General features: G+C 37.1%; 1 protein-coding gene across 3 annotated transcripts in view; it reads right to left on the bottom strand.

The window, feature by feature from the left end:
* The window catches only part of FOLH1B (folate hydrolase 1B), a 67,060-nt gene extending 52,606 nt beyond the window's left edge, over positions 1-14,454 (bottom strand). For 2 of the 3 annotated variants that reach the window (XM_042958027.1, XM_042958026.1), the window contains exons 1-4: positions 14,230-14,454; positions 11,664-11,772; positions 7,494-7,680; positions 502-603 (exon numbers count right to left, since the gene is read on the bottom strand). In XM_042958027.1, coding sequence (XP_042813961.1) covers positions 502-603; positions 7,494-7,680; positions 11,664-11,772; positions 14,230-14,347 — 516 coding nt within the window. In that variant the 5' untranslated portion in view covers positions 14,348-14,454. Of the gene's footprint in view, positions 1-501; positions 604-7,493; positions 9,446-11,663; positions 11,773-14,229 lie in introns of those variants that run through there. The other variant, XM_042958028.1, reaches the window with a different exon arrangement.
* Between the last annotated feature and the right edge of the window lie 529 nt (positions 14,455-14,983).

Consider the following 14,983-nt stretch of genomic DNA (forward strand, 5'->3'; position numbering starts at 1 on the left):
AAAAGAATGAACTAAATGCTAAAACGCAGGAATCTCATAGACTCTATGCTTAGTGAAAGAAACTGGACACAAATGATTACATGCTATACAATTCTATTTAGGTGAATTTTTAGAATAGGCAAAACTAATCAATGGTGGCAAAAACAAATTGAATGACTGACTGGGAGTCTGTGTAATACCGATTGAGAAAGGTCATAAAGGTACATTCTGAAGTGACTGTAATATTTTGTGTGTTAAGGGGTTTGGATTACATAGGTATACGCATTTGTCAAAAGTCAACAAATGTACATTTTGCATTTCTGCATCTCATTGGAGTAAATTTTATCTTTAAAAACGGTCAACAAAACTAATAGTCCTTTTCTTATAAAGAAATTCTAGTTTCTTAACTGTAAAAAAGGGGTAAATTTGGATTATATGAAAAATCTTATAACTGTTTAATTGTTGCCTGCATATATGAGGAATTCTGTTTGTTATTTTTATTTCATCATATTGCATTTTTACCTCTGGCATTCCCTGTGGGGAGAAGGCATTAAAAGGTGGCACAACATCTGAAACATTTTCATATCCTGGAGGAGGTGGTTCAAATAATGATGTGTTAAAAATCTAGAAAAACAAAATACGATAATCAAAAGTAAATCAGGTAAAGTTTGATTGCTACAAGTCAAACACAAGGAAAAAATGTGTATATTCTTCCTTTTCAGTACAGGGTTAATCAATCCTTCAGTATTTTGCAAATACATATCAAATATCCAGCACTGTGCTGGAAGTTGTGAGGATTTCATCAGAAGAATAAACTATAGAACCAGAGAGGACTTATAAAGCACCAGGTTTGATTTAGGAGGAAGTGTTAATACCCAAATAAAAAGTAGCATTGTATTATAAATTTAGTCCCTTATAACATTGCTAAGATGATTATTTAGCAATAAATTACATACTAAATTCATTTCAATAAAAAAAAACATTTCAAGAAGATCCATATCTAATAGTACCTAGACACAGTGAACAACATTCACACTTGAACTAAAAATAAAATATTATGTTTTTAAGCATATCATTGAATTGGGGGGGAGGAGTAAGGAATACTCAGAAGACAAAAAAGTGGCACATTCCAGGATTTTCAGGATTCTCGGGAATCCTGAGAGGTTGCACTAAAAGTTGAATCTAATGGAACCTGGGACCCCAAAAGAGGGGCACACGATGTTTAAAGAAAGTCTAGAGATGGTCCAAATAATAGAGTCTTACAAGAGACCCCTGCATAAAGCTGGGTCTCCAAAATACAACAACCTTCAGGATTGAAGATACACTAGAGATAAACCTGTTGGATGTATATATGAGGACTTGTAAAAGAAGAGAATAGAAAGAATGTGAAGGAGCTAAATTTGAATATATAATGACTAAGAATTTTCCAAACTGATAAAAACTATGAACTCTAGGATTCAGGCTGTCCAATGAATCCTGACCAAGCTAACTAAAAAATAATCTACATCCAGACCCATCATAGTTAAACTGTAATATTCAATATAATACTTAATGTTAAAAGTTGCAAAAGAGAGATTACACAAGATACCCAAACAGAATAAAAATTAGATTGGTAGCTGGTATCTCAATAACGTAATGCATAATGCATAAAACATCTTTCCTTTTGAAAATGAAATGAAAGACACATTTTCTACCAAAAAGTAACTGTTTGGAGCCAACAGACATTCACTGAAAACAAAGAAAACTTCTAAAGGTATCATTCAACAAAACAAAGCCTCTAAAAGAAGCTCTTATATGATTCAAAGATTGGTAAGCAAGTTACCGCAAATATATGGAAAAAATGAATAAATATGGACTGTATGTAATAATAAAAGCAAGTATTATTCAAGTTGAAAAGAATAAGGTTGAATTAGAATTCTGGGTATAAATTGATAGGGCATGACCAAAGTGAAAGTATTCTAAGATGTTTGTATTGTAGAAATATTGATTGAATTATGACATTGTTAAGTAGGGATCGGATGTTTTAGTTTCCAGACTACTAAAAAATAAAACTAATAAGATCAACCACCCAAGACAAAAAAAAAAAAAAAAAGGGAAAAACAGTTAGAAATCATCATGACCTAGGACATTCCAGAAAGTTACAGACTTTATCTTACATTTTTAGTATATGCAAGTCTGTATAGTTTTAATCTCGTGGGAACCAGGGAGGTTTCTTTCTTTTTCTAATCCTTATGTTTGGAATGCTTCTCTTTGGTTATTTACTTATTTATTTTTAACAAAGCAGATGTACGGTGTGTGCTTGGGGCAGAAATGGAGCCATACTTTAAGGTTTTGCCGAGTCATTTTGATCTTAGTAAATGTTAAAGTATAGCTTCTCTGGGAGCCCAGAGACAGAGCCTACAAACATGAAGAGTTGAAAATTCCCTTTATTTTATCACAACCATAAGTTGAATTATATATTCACTTCTATTTCTTTAAATCACAAGCTCATATTGCCTGTGTTTCAGATTCAGGTGTTCTCTATTGACATTGTGACAGCTCAGCTCTGTTTTTGTCCTTCGGTCCCACCTGCAAATGGTTTTGTACTATCACCATCTCCCAGTGTAGCTTAATCATTGTGACTATTCAGAGCAGAGCTGTGTGGTAAACTGTCAGTTTTTGTTCTGCACAACACACACAAGTTCCTCCTTCCACAGGCAACATATAAGACCAGTGTTCTATAGATTCTACCAGAAATGTTTTAAATATATAAACATATTATTTTATCTTTGTGTAGAGATAACATATGATATAGACTGAACTATATACTGCCTTTTTGTTATGTCACAAAAGGTTAATAGAGATTTGTGGACCAAAATTATTTTGGTTATATTCAGAAAACATAATTTGAGGCTATATTGGTGAATTTTGGAAAGAGAACAATGCTCTCTGGTATATAATCTCCTTTTGATAAAGTCACCAAAAAAAGTTGTTTCCTTGACTTTAAAAAATGTCTCCCACTCAGGGGCGCCTGGGTGGCTCAGTTGGTTAAGCATCTAAGTCCAGCTCAGGTCATGATCTCACCGTCTGGCCTGTGAGTTCGAGCCCTGAATCTGGCTCTGCCGACAGCTCAAAGCCTGGAGCCTGCTTCAGATTCTGTGTCTCCCTCTCTCTCTGCCCCTCCCCTGATCATGCTCTGTCTCTCTCTGTCTCAAAAATAAATTAAAAAACAATTTTTTTAAGTGTCTCCTACTTGTTAGAATAACTCATAAACGTGGTCTAAAATCCACTTATTTGGTGATGCTGTAAAACTGGAGATTATCATAAAGGCAAATTGAATGAAAACAACTTGAATACTCCACTGGCTGAAAGACTTGCTGATGTAATGACTGTGTTTCTATATGAATTTGTACTGTACTTTATACTACAGTTTCTTTTGTGATCTTGCCCAATGATTCAGATAAGTTTGTACCTTATGTGGCTCATGGAAAAATTATGGGCTATATGGAGAATGCGGGGATTTTTGGAGGGTAGTGGTTGATTTGGCTTCATTTTAGATTGCCTCGGGAGAGGCAGATATTTGGTGCTCTAGTTAGTATAACGCAGGTCACTGTGTTAGTCAACACAGGTTCACTCCTGGTCTCCCATTACCCTTTGTTCCACTGCACCGGCCAGGACCTTAATTAAGTACAGTGTTGAAAAGTGGTGACAGATATGCTTAACTTGAAGGGGATGTTTTCAGTGTCTCACCATCAATTTTGATAGTTACAGTGACCTTTATCAGGTAATGTCAACTAACTTCCAAGTTTACTAAGAGTTTTTGTCATGAATATATGTTTCATTGTGTTAAATATTTAGGGGGGGGGAATGTCTTTTGAGATAAGTATATAAGTTTTTCTTTTTCATAATGATAATTATGTTATCTATCTATATATATATTACACATTTGGCTAGTATTTTTGCAATGTCTTTGTTGGCTTATAATTTCTAGATTATACTTGCCTTAAAAATGAGTTGAATATTTAATATTCTCTGAAATAAGTTGTGTTGTACTGTATTTAAATGATCTTTACAAAAATGATCTTTCACTTTAATCTTTCACACTTAAAGGAAAACCAGTTGGTCTTGATGCTTTGAGTTATGGGAATTTTTGAATTACAGATTTAATTTCTTTAATGTTCTAAAACTCTTTGGATTTTTAAAAGTGCATTCTTAGGTCAATTTTCATGTTTTTTTCCATTTTGCATTTCATCTCATCTATGAATTGTTGGCATACTTCTTCCTAGTACTTTTTTATCTTTTTGAATTTCGGCAACATCTAGAGATATGCCTCTCTTTTTTACTCCTTATACTATTTATTTATGCATTCCTTGTATTTTTTTTTCCTTATTGATCTTTGTCCTTTGGGGAACATAAGGGGTCAATCAGGTGGATTACCTCATTAGTGCTGACCAGGTAATTCCAAATTGACTAGTCAAAGGCTACATTCCTGGGAGAGGCTGAAACTGTACTAGGTTAGGTATTAAATCTTGGTTTGCTGAAGTGGGGCTTAGTACAATTAACTCCATTTTGGGCCTGTTGTATCTTTTTCTTTAACAGACAAAAATGAATTGAAACACTTATGTAGTAACCCTCTCTAACTCTTAATAAGGTTTTTGACTTTGCCCTAAAATTGACTACTAGATAGACAAGTTTTTTAAGTCAGTATTTGCTTGGTATTTCTTTTTGTTTTGTTACTTTCAAACTTGCTGTGATGTTACATTCAAGTCACTCCTTATAAAATAGTACACAGCTGATTTTATTTAGTCTGACATACTATGTTTTTAACCAGTTTTTTCCTTTAAGTTTTTTTCTAATTACTTATATACAGCATTTAAAGCCCTTCTACCTTCTTATTATATGATTAATACTCTTCTTTTTTTCCCCTAATGCTGCTTTTGCTTTTGGCAAGATTGTGTATCCTGCACGGCTGTCTTAACTTGGGGTCAAATAAAACTCTTTTCCTTTTCCTTTAAAAGTTTTTAAAAGGTTTGTTTATTTTGTGTCAATGGTTGAATAGCAACTGCTTCAGGAAAGGGACATAGGGAGGAAGCAAGGCACTTGGAGAAGTCTGTGACTCTTCGTTCAGGTGTACTTGGATGAAAATAAAAAGGAAGATGAACCAATGATATAGCTTTTAAAAAATGAGGAAGCTTTAGGCAGTGTGATATTGTGATTTACAATAAATACATATTTGATCCTCTTTCCTTTTCTGGCACTGAGCTCCTAAAACCTCCTAAAAGGAATTTCCTGATGAGAGCAACAAAGGGTCTATTGTTAGGCTAACGAGGTAACTTTTGACCTCACCTAAGGATGGGGTCAGGTGGGCCAGGAGAACCAACTTTGTGATTAGAGCCTTGGGACTTTCCATCCCATTGCCCACCTCCCACCAGGGAAGGGAGAGGACCTGGAAGTTGGATCAACCACCAATAGCCAAGATTTAATCATCACACCTATGTAATGAAGCCCATAAAAACTCAAAGGACAGGGTTCAGAGAGCTTCTGGGTTGGTGAACACATGGGAGTGTGGGGAGACTGGCACTCCTAGAGAAGGCATGAAAGCTCTGTGCTCTTTCCCACATACTGTGCTCTACGCATCTCTTCATCTGGCTATTGCTTCATGTCATTTACTGTCCTTTAACTGTACTAACTCAGTAATCTAAAATGTAAAATGTTTTTATAAATGTTGATTCACTCTAGCAAATTAATCAGACCTGAGGAGGGGATCATGGGAACCTCTGATTTCTCCCAGTCTGTCAGAAGTACAGGTAACAACCTGCTTACACTTGACACCCTGAGTTGGAGGGAGCCTTTGGAACTTCCAGTTTATAGCCAGTAGGTAGGTCAGAAACACAAGTAACAACCCAAGCTTTCAAGTGGCATCCTGAATGAGTGTGGAAGGGGACATTTTTAGAAGACTGACTTCTTACCTATGGAATCTGACGCAATCCCCAGGTAAATAGTGTCAGAATTGAATCGAATTCTAGAACAACCCAACTGGTGTCTGAGAATTGCTTATTGAATGTGTGGGGAAAACACTCGCCATCTCAGTAGAAATTGGTCTAGGAACCCAAATGAGAGAGCTGACAGCATTCAAGAAAATCTCCGAAATGAAATTTCTACATGATACCTTTATGTTATGTGACAGGCTTGAGGAATTTAATAAATGCTTATAATAGCAAAAACAAATAATGAAATGGAATAATAAAAGCAAAGAAGGAAAAAAGAACTGCAAGTTTGCTATTTTCCTCCTTGTATATAGATAATCCCAAATTTGACAGATCAAGACAAAGGTTTAAGTATATGTATATATTTTTTAACATAATATTTTATCATTAAACAATTTCCCTAAATACACTTTTATAGACTGCTTAGTACTCGATTATATATAGATAGATATGATACCTTATTTAACAAATGTTATGGGACCATATGCTGTACACTGATATTCTACACACCTTTTTTAAAAATACTTTTTAAATTTTGAGATTAATATTTTAAAAAGATAAACTATTAACTAGTATAATTTTAAAAAGTAGCTAATATGAAAATTTTGAATCATGTTAGGAAATTTAGCATGGGATTATATGACTGGCTACAAAACTAACAGCATATTAGCCATTAAAAGATTGATTCATTAGTTGATAGAAGGTGATTGACATATTATGAAATTTTTTTAAATCTATATATATTTAAATCACATGACATTTTCAGTTCACTGATCAAGCTGGACATATTTAGAAGGCCCAGCTAACAAAAGGGCTGAAGGAAACTATCTAGATTAAAAGAGGTTATTTTAGTTAAGATATAGTAGCTTTAAAACTAAGGTATGCTAAATAGGATTAAAGGTATGAGTTTTATTTTATAAGCCTTCATATTGAATATATATCACGATGAGATATACCTCAGTTACTTGTATTATCTCTTCTTTCTCAAGTATGTACCCTAACTTGCAAACAAAATTGTATATTCTTTAGATATCCTTCTACAGACTTGCCATCCAAACTCTTCTCCTTCAAATGCCACATCCAAGTTCTGGGCACAGAGCTGAACACATGATCCTAGGAGACATATCATTAAATACCAGTAAAAACCTAATGACTCAAACTGTACACCAGGTGTCCTGAGTTTCCTGATAGCCCCAAACTTATGCAGTTTCTTTTACAGTCTGAACCTATCAAAAACGTGTTTATTTTAGTTGCTTGGAAGTACTAATATATTGCTATATATTAGTAGGCAATACTAAAAAAACAGAAAATACAACTGTCATCAAGCATTAATTTCTCATAATTTTTCCAACATCACATTAAATTCAAACATCATAGGAAAACAGCTGATACTGGTAATGAGATATGAAAAACATTCACAAGTTTCAATAATATTAATTTCTATCAATAATTAGAGATGGTATAGGGCCATTCTTTCATAAAAGGTACTTGAAAAAAATAGAGATGAGGGTAGTTTCTATCTCTCCCTTTTTTTTTTTTTTTTTTTACCTCATTTCCATCTTCATCAATTATTGAGATGTAGTTGGGATGAGTCTTATTTGGATAGGACAACAGGACATCATAATGGGCTAACTCAACAGAATCCAGGCCAAATTCTTTCCACTGGGATTGAATTTGCTTTGCAAGCTGAAAGTTTTGTTCTGTTCCTGCTAAATGTGGCATCCGTGTAAAATTACTGGTGAACAAAAATTGAAAGTGGTTAGAAATTAATGTTTAGTCAGCCAGCATCCCAAATGAACAACCAAGTAAGGCAGATTTACATCTAAAAATTGCTTTGAAATGTGATACGTTAAAAAAAAACAAAGCAGCACTATTATTGCATCAAATAGATCCTCAAAGTGTATTTTGAAGGTTTCATTCTGTAATTTGTACTCATTAAAGGAAAAACTGGAGAAACTGATCTTTGTAGAGAATTGTTATGTGCGATCCTTTGGACGTGTCCCCATATAGTAAATGAGGAAAGTATCATATCTTTCCTTAAGACTCATGCATCTTATAACTTTTATGGAATTATTTCTTTATTTCACTGTGTAAAATATATTTGGGAGGTAAAAATTATTTTCCTACAAAACACCAAGCTGTGACGTGCCAAGAATGATTGATAATCACATTTATTTTTAAAGACTGAAAGTTAGAGCCAAGTGAGAAACCTTTTGATTAGCAACCTGTATAAAGTATTTTCATTAAGGAATAATCTAAAAATATTTACACAAGTTCAGACTGAATCTCTTGTACTCCATTCATCATGCATAGTAATACACTTAAAAATCAATGATGATAATTAGCCTGACCAGGAATATCTTTAATTAATAAACTATGCAGCCAAAATTTTAGCCACCAAAAATATTGTCATGAGTTTATTAATCTCTCGTTTAATATATCTATAGAGTGGTGCTTTTTGTTTAAATTTTTCTTTTGTGGAAATGTGTTGTTTCTCTGAAAATTCAGCTCATTTGTATTTTCATCTTAAACCACTTAAAGGAAAAAAAATCCGTATGACAATGCATCACGTATCATAAAAAGATATTTATTTCTAGATCATGAACTTCTTGAGCTTCATGAACTTCTGGTTCTGAATATGTAGGTCTTCCTAAAATTAGCACATGTCCATCCATATAGTGAGTTTTAAAAGAAAAATAAACTAATAAATAGGTAACATGGCTATGATGATTCCACCTTCAAATACTTAATTTTACTGTGTATCTGAATTTTTGACTGAAAAATCAACTGCCAAGAATAACTTCCAATTTTTTTAAAAAAATGGGAGTTTTTGTTAATTTTTATAACTCCATTAAAATAATTTAAGTTATGTTTACAAAGATGGTATTAAAATCCTCATTCAAAAAATGTTTAAGGGCTTAACACCCTAGGGGCCAAAGGTGGGCTGCCCCAAGATGGGCCATTGTGGCATGATTATTCTGAGCTGAAGGCAATCAAGACCCTACAGGCTCAAAAGAAAGTTTTGTCGGTCCCTTAACAACACAGGAGAATCGAGACTGGTGGTCTTTTCCCAAATAAGGGTTACTAGCAGAGATAAATTTGATCTGGGTGATCCCTCTGTATAGGCAGGGCACACATCTATTACCAAACATCTGTTTTTCTCATTGCCCTGTGAAGCACATTTCTTTCACCTGAAGTCTCAGATCCCTACCCACTTCTTAGTTCAGGGTGACATGTATACTTATTTTGTCCTGCTTTGGAATTTCCATGTCTGTGTGGAATCCCTGTACGTATGCTATTAAATTTGATTTCCTCCTGTTAATCTGTTTGTGTCAATTTGATTCTTAGTCCTGGTAGAAGGACCTTGAAGGGCACAGGTCATTCTTGCTCCCATACAACCTCTTACACAAAGTTTCTAATGCATCTTTACAAAATGTAGTAACAGAAATACACAATCTTAACAGGCAGCTGAGGTGTCTCTATATCCCTTCAACGTATACCTGCAGAGAAAAGAGAAAAAGAGCCAGCATGGTGCTATTTTTTTCTACATTACACAGATGGCAAACTGTAACATAAGTAAAATGGATGCAGATTATGCATATTTTCTGAAGTCACAGTGATAACTCTGTCCCTGCATCTAAGAAATGGGGTGTCTGGCTGGCTCCATCAGTAGAGCATGTGACTCTTAATATCGGCATCGTTGAGTTCGAGCCCCATGTTGAGGGTAGAGTTTACACACAAAAAAATGTTTTTTAAAAAGAAAAAAGAACAGTTGCCAATGGGGAGTCTTGAACCTGCTCTCCCCACCACCAAGAAAGAGGGAGGGAGGGAGGGAGGAGGATGGATTATTATCAGACCTGGCTATTATGAGTGAAATTCCTTGGAACGGTTTTGTCATTACCAACTAGGATACTACACTGTGCTACAAGCAGGGCTAGAACCCACTCATTTGGAGCAAAGCAAATCCTAATGAAGAGTGGGAAAAAATCCATTTCCAATGATAAATAAATTAACTGGCATAAAATCCTACAAGGAGTGTATTTGAGGTTTTGCCACTAAATTGTGTAATCCTGGCTAAATCTTCATTTTCTCATCTGTATATGGGGAGAATATTGTTCCCTCACTACTTCCCAAAGATCTGTGGCTCAGTTAGGTAACTGGTATTAAACTCCAGCTCTTAATTTTTATTATTTTAATCAATTAAGAGGTGTGTTGCAAGTAAGTTGTTGATCCAACTAAAATATCAAGTTTTAATCTCTTTCTTTTGTGCTAATGGTGAAACTCCTTGAGTTGCAAACAGAGGAGCTTGGTCAGGGTCAAGGAGGAATAATTAAGAAACTGCTTCCATTTTATTCAGGGTCCAGAGAGAGAAATTAAGGCATTCATTTTTCTTCTTTGCTGGTCAGTCTATGTCACAGGTTAGGAAAGGAAGAAGGAAGCAGCAGCGACAGCAGCTCTGTCTAGGAAGGAGATTGTATTTTGCCGGACCTCCACTTTTATTGTATCTATTATACATAATTATAGTGAAGTAAGTCCAAGAGTCAGAGGAGGAATTTCCACAAAATTTAAGCTTCAGGGTCTCTCACTTGAAATGGCCCTTCCAAACACCTAGAAGGTGCCCTAGCAAATGTTTATTTATGGCTTTAATTCTATTGTAATTAAAACAGACATATGTATGTAGGATCATGTGTGCACACTTATGCTTATTATATGTGTGCACGTAAATATATGTGTATATATACATAACTTCCCTTTATATAAAATCGTAACTTTTATCCACTAAGGAATCCTTCAATCACTAATAGGGACTTCAAGTATTCTGCTTTGAAAAACCTAAGTGTTCTAATCAATTACATACAATCATCCTACACAAGTGTTTTATTTTTAGTTGCTTTGCAAATACTCTGTAAGTTTACTCATTTACATCTTTTGCTTTACACTACAGATAGCTATCTCAGGAACTAGGGAGCTAGTTTGCAAACCCTATCACATATATGCTCTCTAATCATCCTTGTCACAACAATATTATGGTCCCCACTTTATAGAGGTGGAAATGCGAGCTCAGGAAAGTTAAGTATTCACCCCTAGTGATTTTACTGTCAATAGGCAAAGATGGAATTTAAACTGAAGTATATCCAAGTCCAAAATCCAGATTTATTCTTTTGACTAGAATATAATGTCTTTTAAAACGGCAGTCATCAAACTATGTTCCCCCGACCAGATCCAGTTAACTTGTTTCTGTACACTCCACAAGCTAAAAATGGTTATTATATTTTAAATAGGTAGTGTATGTGTATGTATATATATATATATATATATATATACATATATGTGTGTGTGTGTATATATATATATAGTGACCTATAAATTATATGACATTCAAATTATAGTGCCCATAAATAAAGTTTTACTGAAACTGCCATTCTTATTTATGTATTTTCAATGGCTGCTTCTTGCTACAATAGCAGAGCAGAGTAGTTGTGACAGGGGCTGGTCCTTCACAGACAAGTTTGCTGGGTCCTCCTCAAAAATGGCTCTTGTGGTACAGTTTAGCTTAAAGTATAATCCTCTCTAGATGAAATATGATACAAGATTTTCAACAAATAAAACTTCTTTTAAAAACTCAGCTCCTATATATGAAATACTGGATCAATATTTCCAAACAGAATAACAATTTTCCAACAAATTATCCATATAAACTCTCAAGTATATGCTTACTATAAGAACCTCTTGATGTTCTCAGCTTTCAATTCATCCAAAAATGCCTTCTTCACATTAGGCTGTGGAACAATCTTAGTAGGTTCACTGGAGGATTTTATAAACCATCCTGTAAAATATATGCAAATATAGGAATGAGACATGAGCTCATTGACAGGACCTACTTTTCCTCATTACTGTATCTATCATGTAAAACACAAATTATCAATGACGTCCAGTCTTCTGGAGTGTAATTTCTCTTGCCCACTTCCACTGGAAAATAATCATGCAAACACTTCGAAAATACAGATCAGTCACAACATATTTTTTAATACAATTTCAATGACGAATATTGCTGTTATTCTTTAAAGAATGTTTTATAAGAAAAGGACTACTAAAATATGTTTCAACTACGGGGGATAAAGAAAATCTCTTAAAGGTTAAGGAAAAAAGGAGATCCACCTACTTTCTTCTGAAACCTTCTATTTCCAGTGACTGCCCCTGTGCTGAGAATAAGCACTTAGTAATATGTTTATAATGAATTAATTATGAATCTATTTCAAGTACATAAATTATTTCAGTGAAGGAAACTCAGACTTGTCATTTGTTCTGTTTCCCAAACAAAATGTATTGAGAGTCTGTTTCCAGTTGAAGCAGGCTGGAGACGCTGGACTTTAGAAAGCTACAAGGAAACTACGGTTTAGTTTTCCCAATGGCTTTGCAAGATGCCCACTACTGAGGGAAATGGGGTATCTTTACAGAGTTTATTTGGAAAAATGATATGATCTTGGCATAAAATGGTTACCAAAATCACCCACCCAGCTTTCTTGGAACTTTCCAGTTACAAATCATATACATACATACACACACCCATATATACATACTGAAATAAATGGTTGGCAGCAAATGGAAATTTAATTCCACCGGTACATAAAACAAAAGGACTTGGGTTAGAGTGTGGAATCCGGGAAGTATTCATTGGGGATGAAATGCTTGAATTGAGAGCTGAAAAAAATGAACAAAATGAAGAGGTGGGAGGCCTGTGGGAGAGTGGAGAGCAGAGAATCTTAGGGAAAAAATTAACAAGTCCTAATAAAGAACCTATACAGGGGAAGCCTGGGTGGCTCAGTCGGTCAGGTGTCCAACTTTGGCTCAGGTCATGTTCTCACAGTTCGTGAGTTTGAGCCCTGCATGGGGATCTGTGTTGACAGCTCAGAGCCCTGAGCCTGCCTCAGATTGTGTCTGCCTCACTCTCTGCCCCTCCCCCACTCGCACTCGCGCGCGCGCTCTCTCTCTCTCTCTCTCTCTCTCAAAAATGAATAAACGTTAAAAAAAAAAGAAAAAAAAAGAACCTATTTGGTGTCAGCCACTGAGCAGTGTACACGGAAGGGGCTGTGGGCAACAGCAGGAAGAATAAGATTGCCACCATGAAATGCAGTTTTTAATCCCTGTGCCAGCCTTACCAACTCTATTTCCCAACTCTATTTTACAGCTGAGACCATTGAAACTCAACTTGAACTGTGTCCTAATTACTGAGCGCCTATCTCATGCAAACCCCACAACAACCCTGGGGGTGGGGGTGGTTACTAACATCCAGACGTTAGTTATAAGCAGAGTGAAGCTCAGAAGTCTTAGTCACCCCAGAAGTCACACAGCAAGCCAAAAAGAGTGCTGGATTGAGTCAAGGTTGCTGGTCTATGCCTGGTCTTCTTAATCCCAGAAGGAGAATCCAGAATTCAGAGCAGGGGTGAACGACATTAGGCTGGACCTGTGCACCAACGTCCAATGAGAAGCATCTCCTCACCAAGAAGGCACTAGGAAAAGTGCCAACGCCCCAATACTGGGCTAGAGGGTTCTGGTGCTACTTCATTTGCTATTCCGAATAAATTCCAGAAATTCTCCTCATCATAAAGATTGGAAAACGGAGGCGAAGAGAGACATGATAAACTGTTCAAAGCCACGAAAAAGTAACAGAGTCCAAATGAAAATGTAAGAGTCTGAGCTGGTCTGTGCTGCCCCTAGTTTTTATGGAAGTTGGGCTAAGTGTGCGAATCGGTACACAGAGAACGCCGCAGAACACTTACAGGCAAAGATCTGTTCAGAGCGCTGCCAGTAACAGCCAGTTCCCACGTGTTCCCCTAATTACGTAACTCGCAAGGACGACGGTATGAGGACGGAAAAGAGTCCCGTGCAGCAATGCCCGGACGTTTACCTACTGTATACATGAAGCAGCCCGGGCAACACTAGAGAGTCCCTGCCTGCAAAGCTCCCTGGACGACCTGGTTCAACTGCCGCCGCTGACCTGCGGGAGTACGTCCTAAGACTTACCAATTGCTCACAGGGCTCGAGCGGGTGGGACCTGCTGAAGTCCAGTTTCATGGGCTCTGCGCTCCACTCTTTACCTGGGGTGACTGTCCAGAACCCAACCCAGCGCCCCCCTCAGCTGACTCGCGGGGGCCGGTCCCCACTTTCCGCCCCCCGGAGGGGAACGCGCCACAGGACCGCGCTCTACAGGCGGCCCGCGAGTCCCGGGAACCGCGGGGCTGCGCAGTAGGCTCCGGCGCGCGCGAGCCCAGCCCGCCCGTACCGAAGAGGAAGCCGACGATCAAGAGGCCGGCGGCCAGCGCCAGCGCCCCGACGCACAGCCAGCGCGGGCGGCGCCAAGCCGCAAAGCTCGAGTCGGCTTCGTGAAGGGGATTCCACATCTCGGCGCGGGCGGCGGGGCCTCCCCAGACCTGCGCCTCTGCTGTGGTCCCGCTGCAGCCTCGCGGCGGGACGGAAGACTCCTCCGGCCAGGGAGCGCCCCCGGGCTACTGCAGGCTGGCTCCGCTAGCGGTCCGGGGCTCCGGTTTCCCCGCCCCAAAACAGCGCTAGCTCACTCCGAGCCAATCAGCTCCCTGAGTTTTTGCAAAGTGCCAACACCCGCAGTCCAGCCACAGGAAGCTGAACAGTTACGACTTGTGAACTTTTCTGTATGCCTATATACAGTAATTAAAACCTTCCTTAAAAAGATAAAGGCAGAGGAGCATCGCATTTTGTATTTCTTAAAGTATCTTGTGTGTATGCATAGAAAAATGTGAGGGTAGGGTTTGGACCGAAATGTTTACAGTATTTACCTCTGGAGGGTGGTAACAGTGAGGGAAGGGAGAGAAGAGGGTAAAAGATGTACTTGAGTTTCTTATTTCCTATACTTCTATGTACATTTCTTTAAATACTAAGCAAGTTTTATTTAGTAATAAAAATTGACAGGAAAAAAAAGCCTGCATTTTACTTAAATATTACAAATGTGGTTTTTCTTAAAGTATAAGAAGCTGTTTTCTTCTATGGGAAAGGTATTCTGC

The sequence above is a fragment of the Panthera tigris genome, chromosome D1 (assembly GCF_018350195.1).
Source record: "Panthera tigris isolate Pti1 chromosome D1, P.tigris_Pti1_mat1.1, whole genome shotgun sequence".
Taxonomy (NCBI): Eukaryota; Metazoa; Chordata; class Mammalia; order Carnivora; family Felidae; genus Panthera; species Panthera tigris.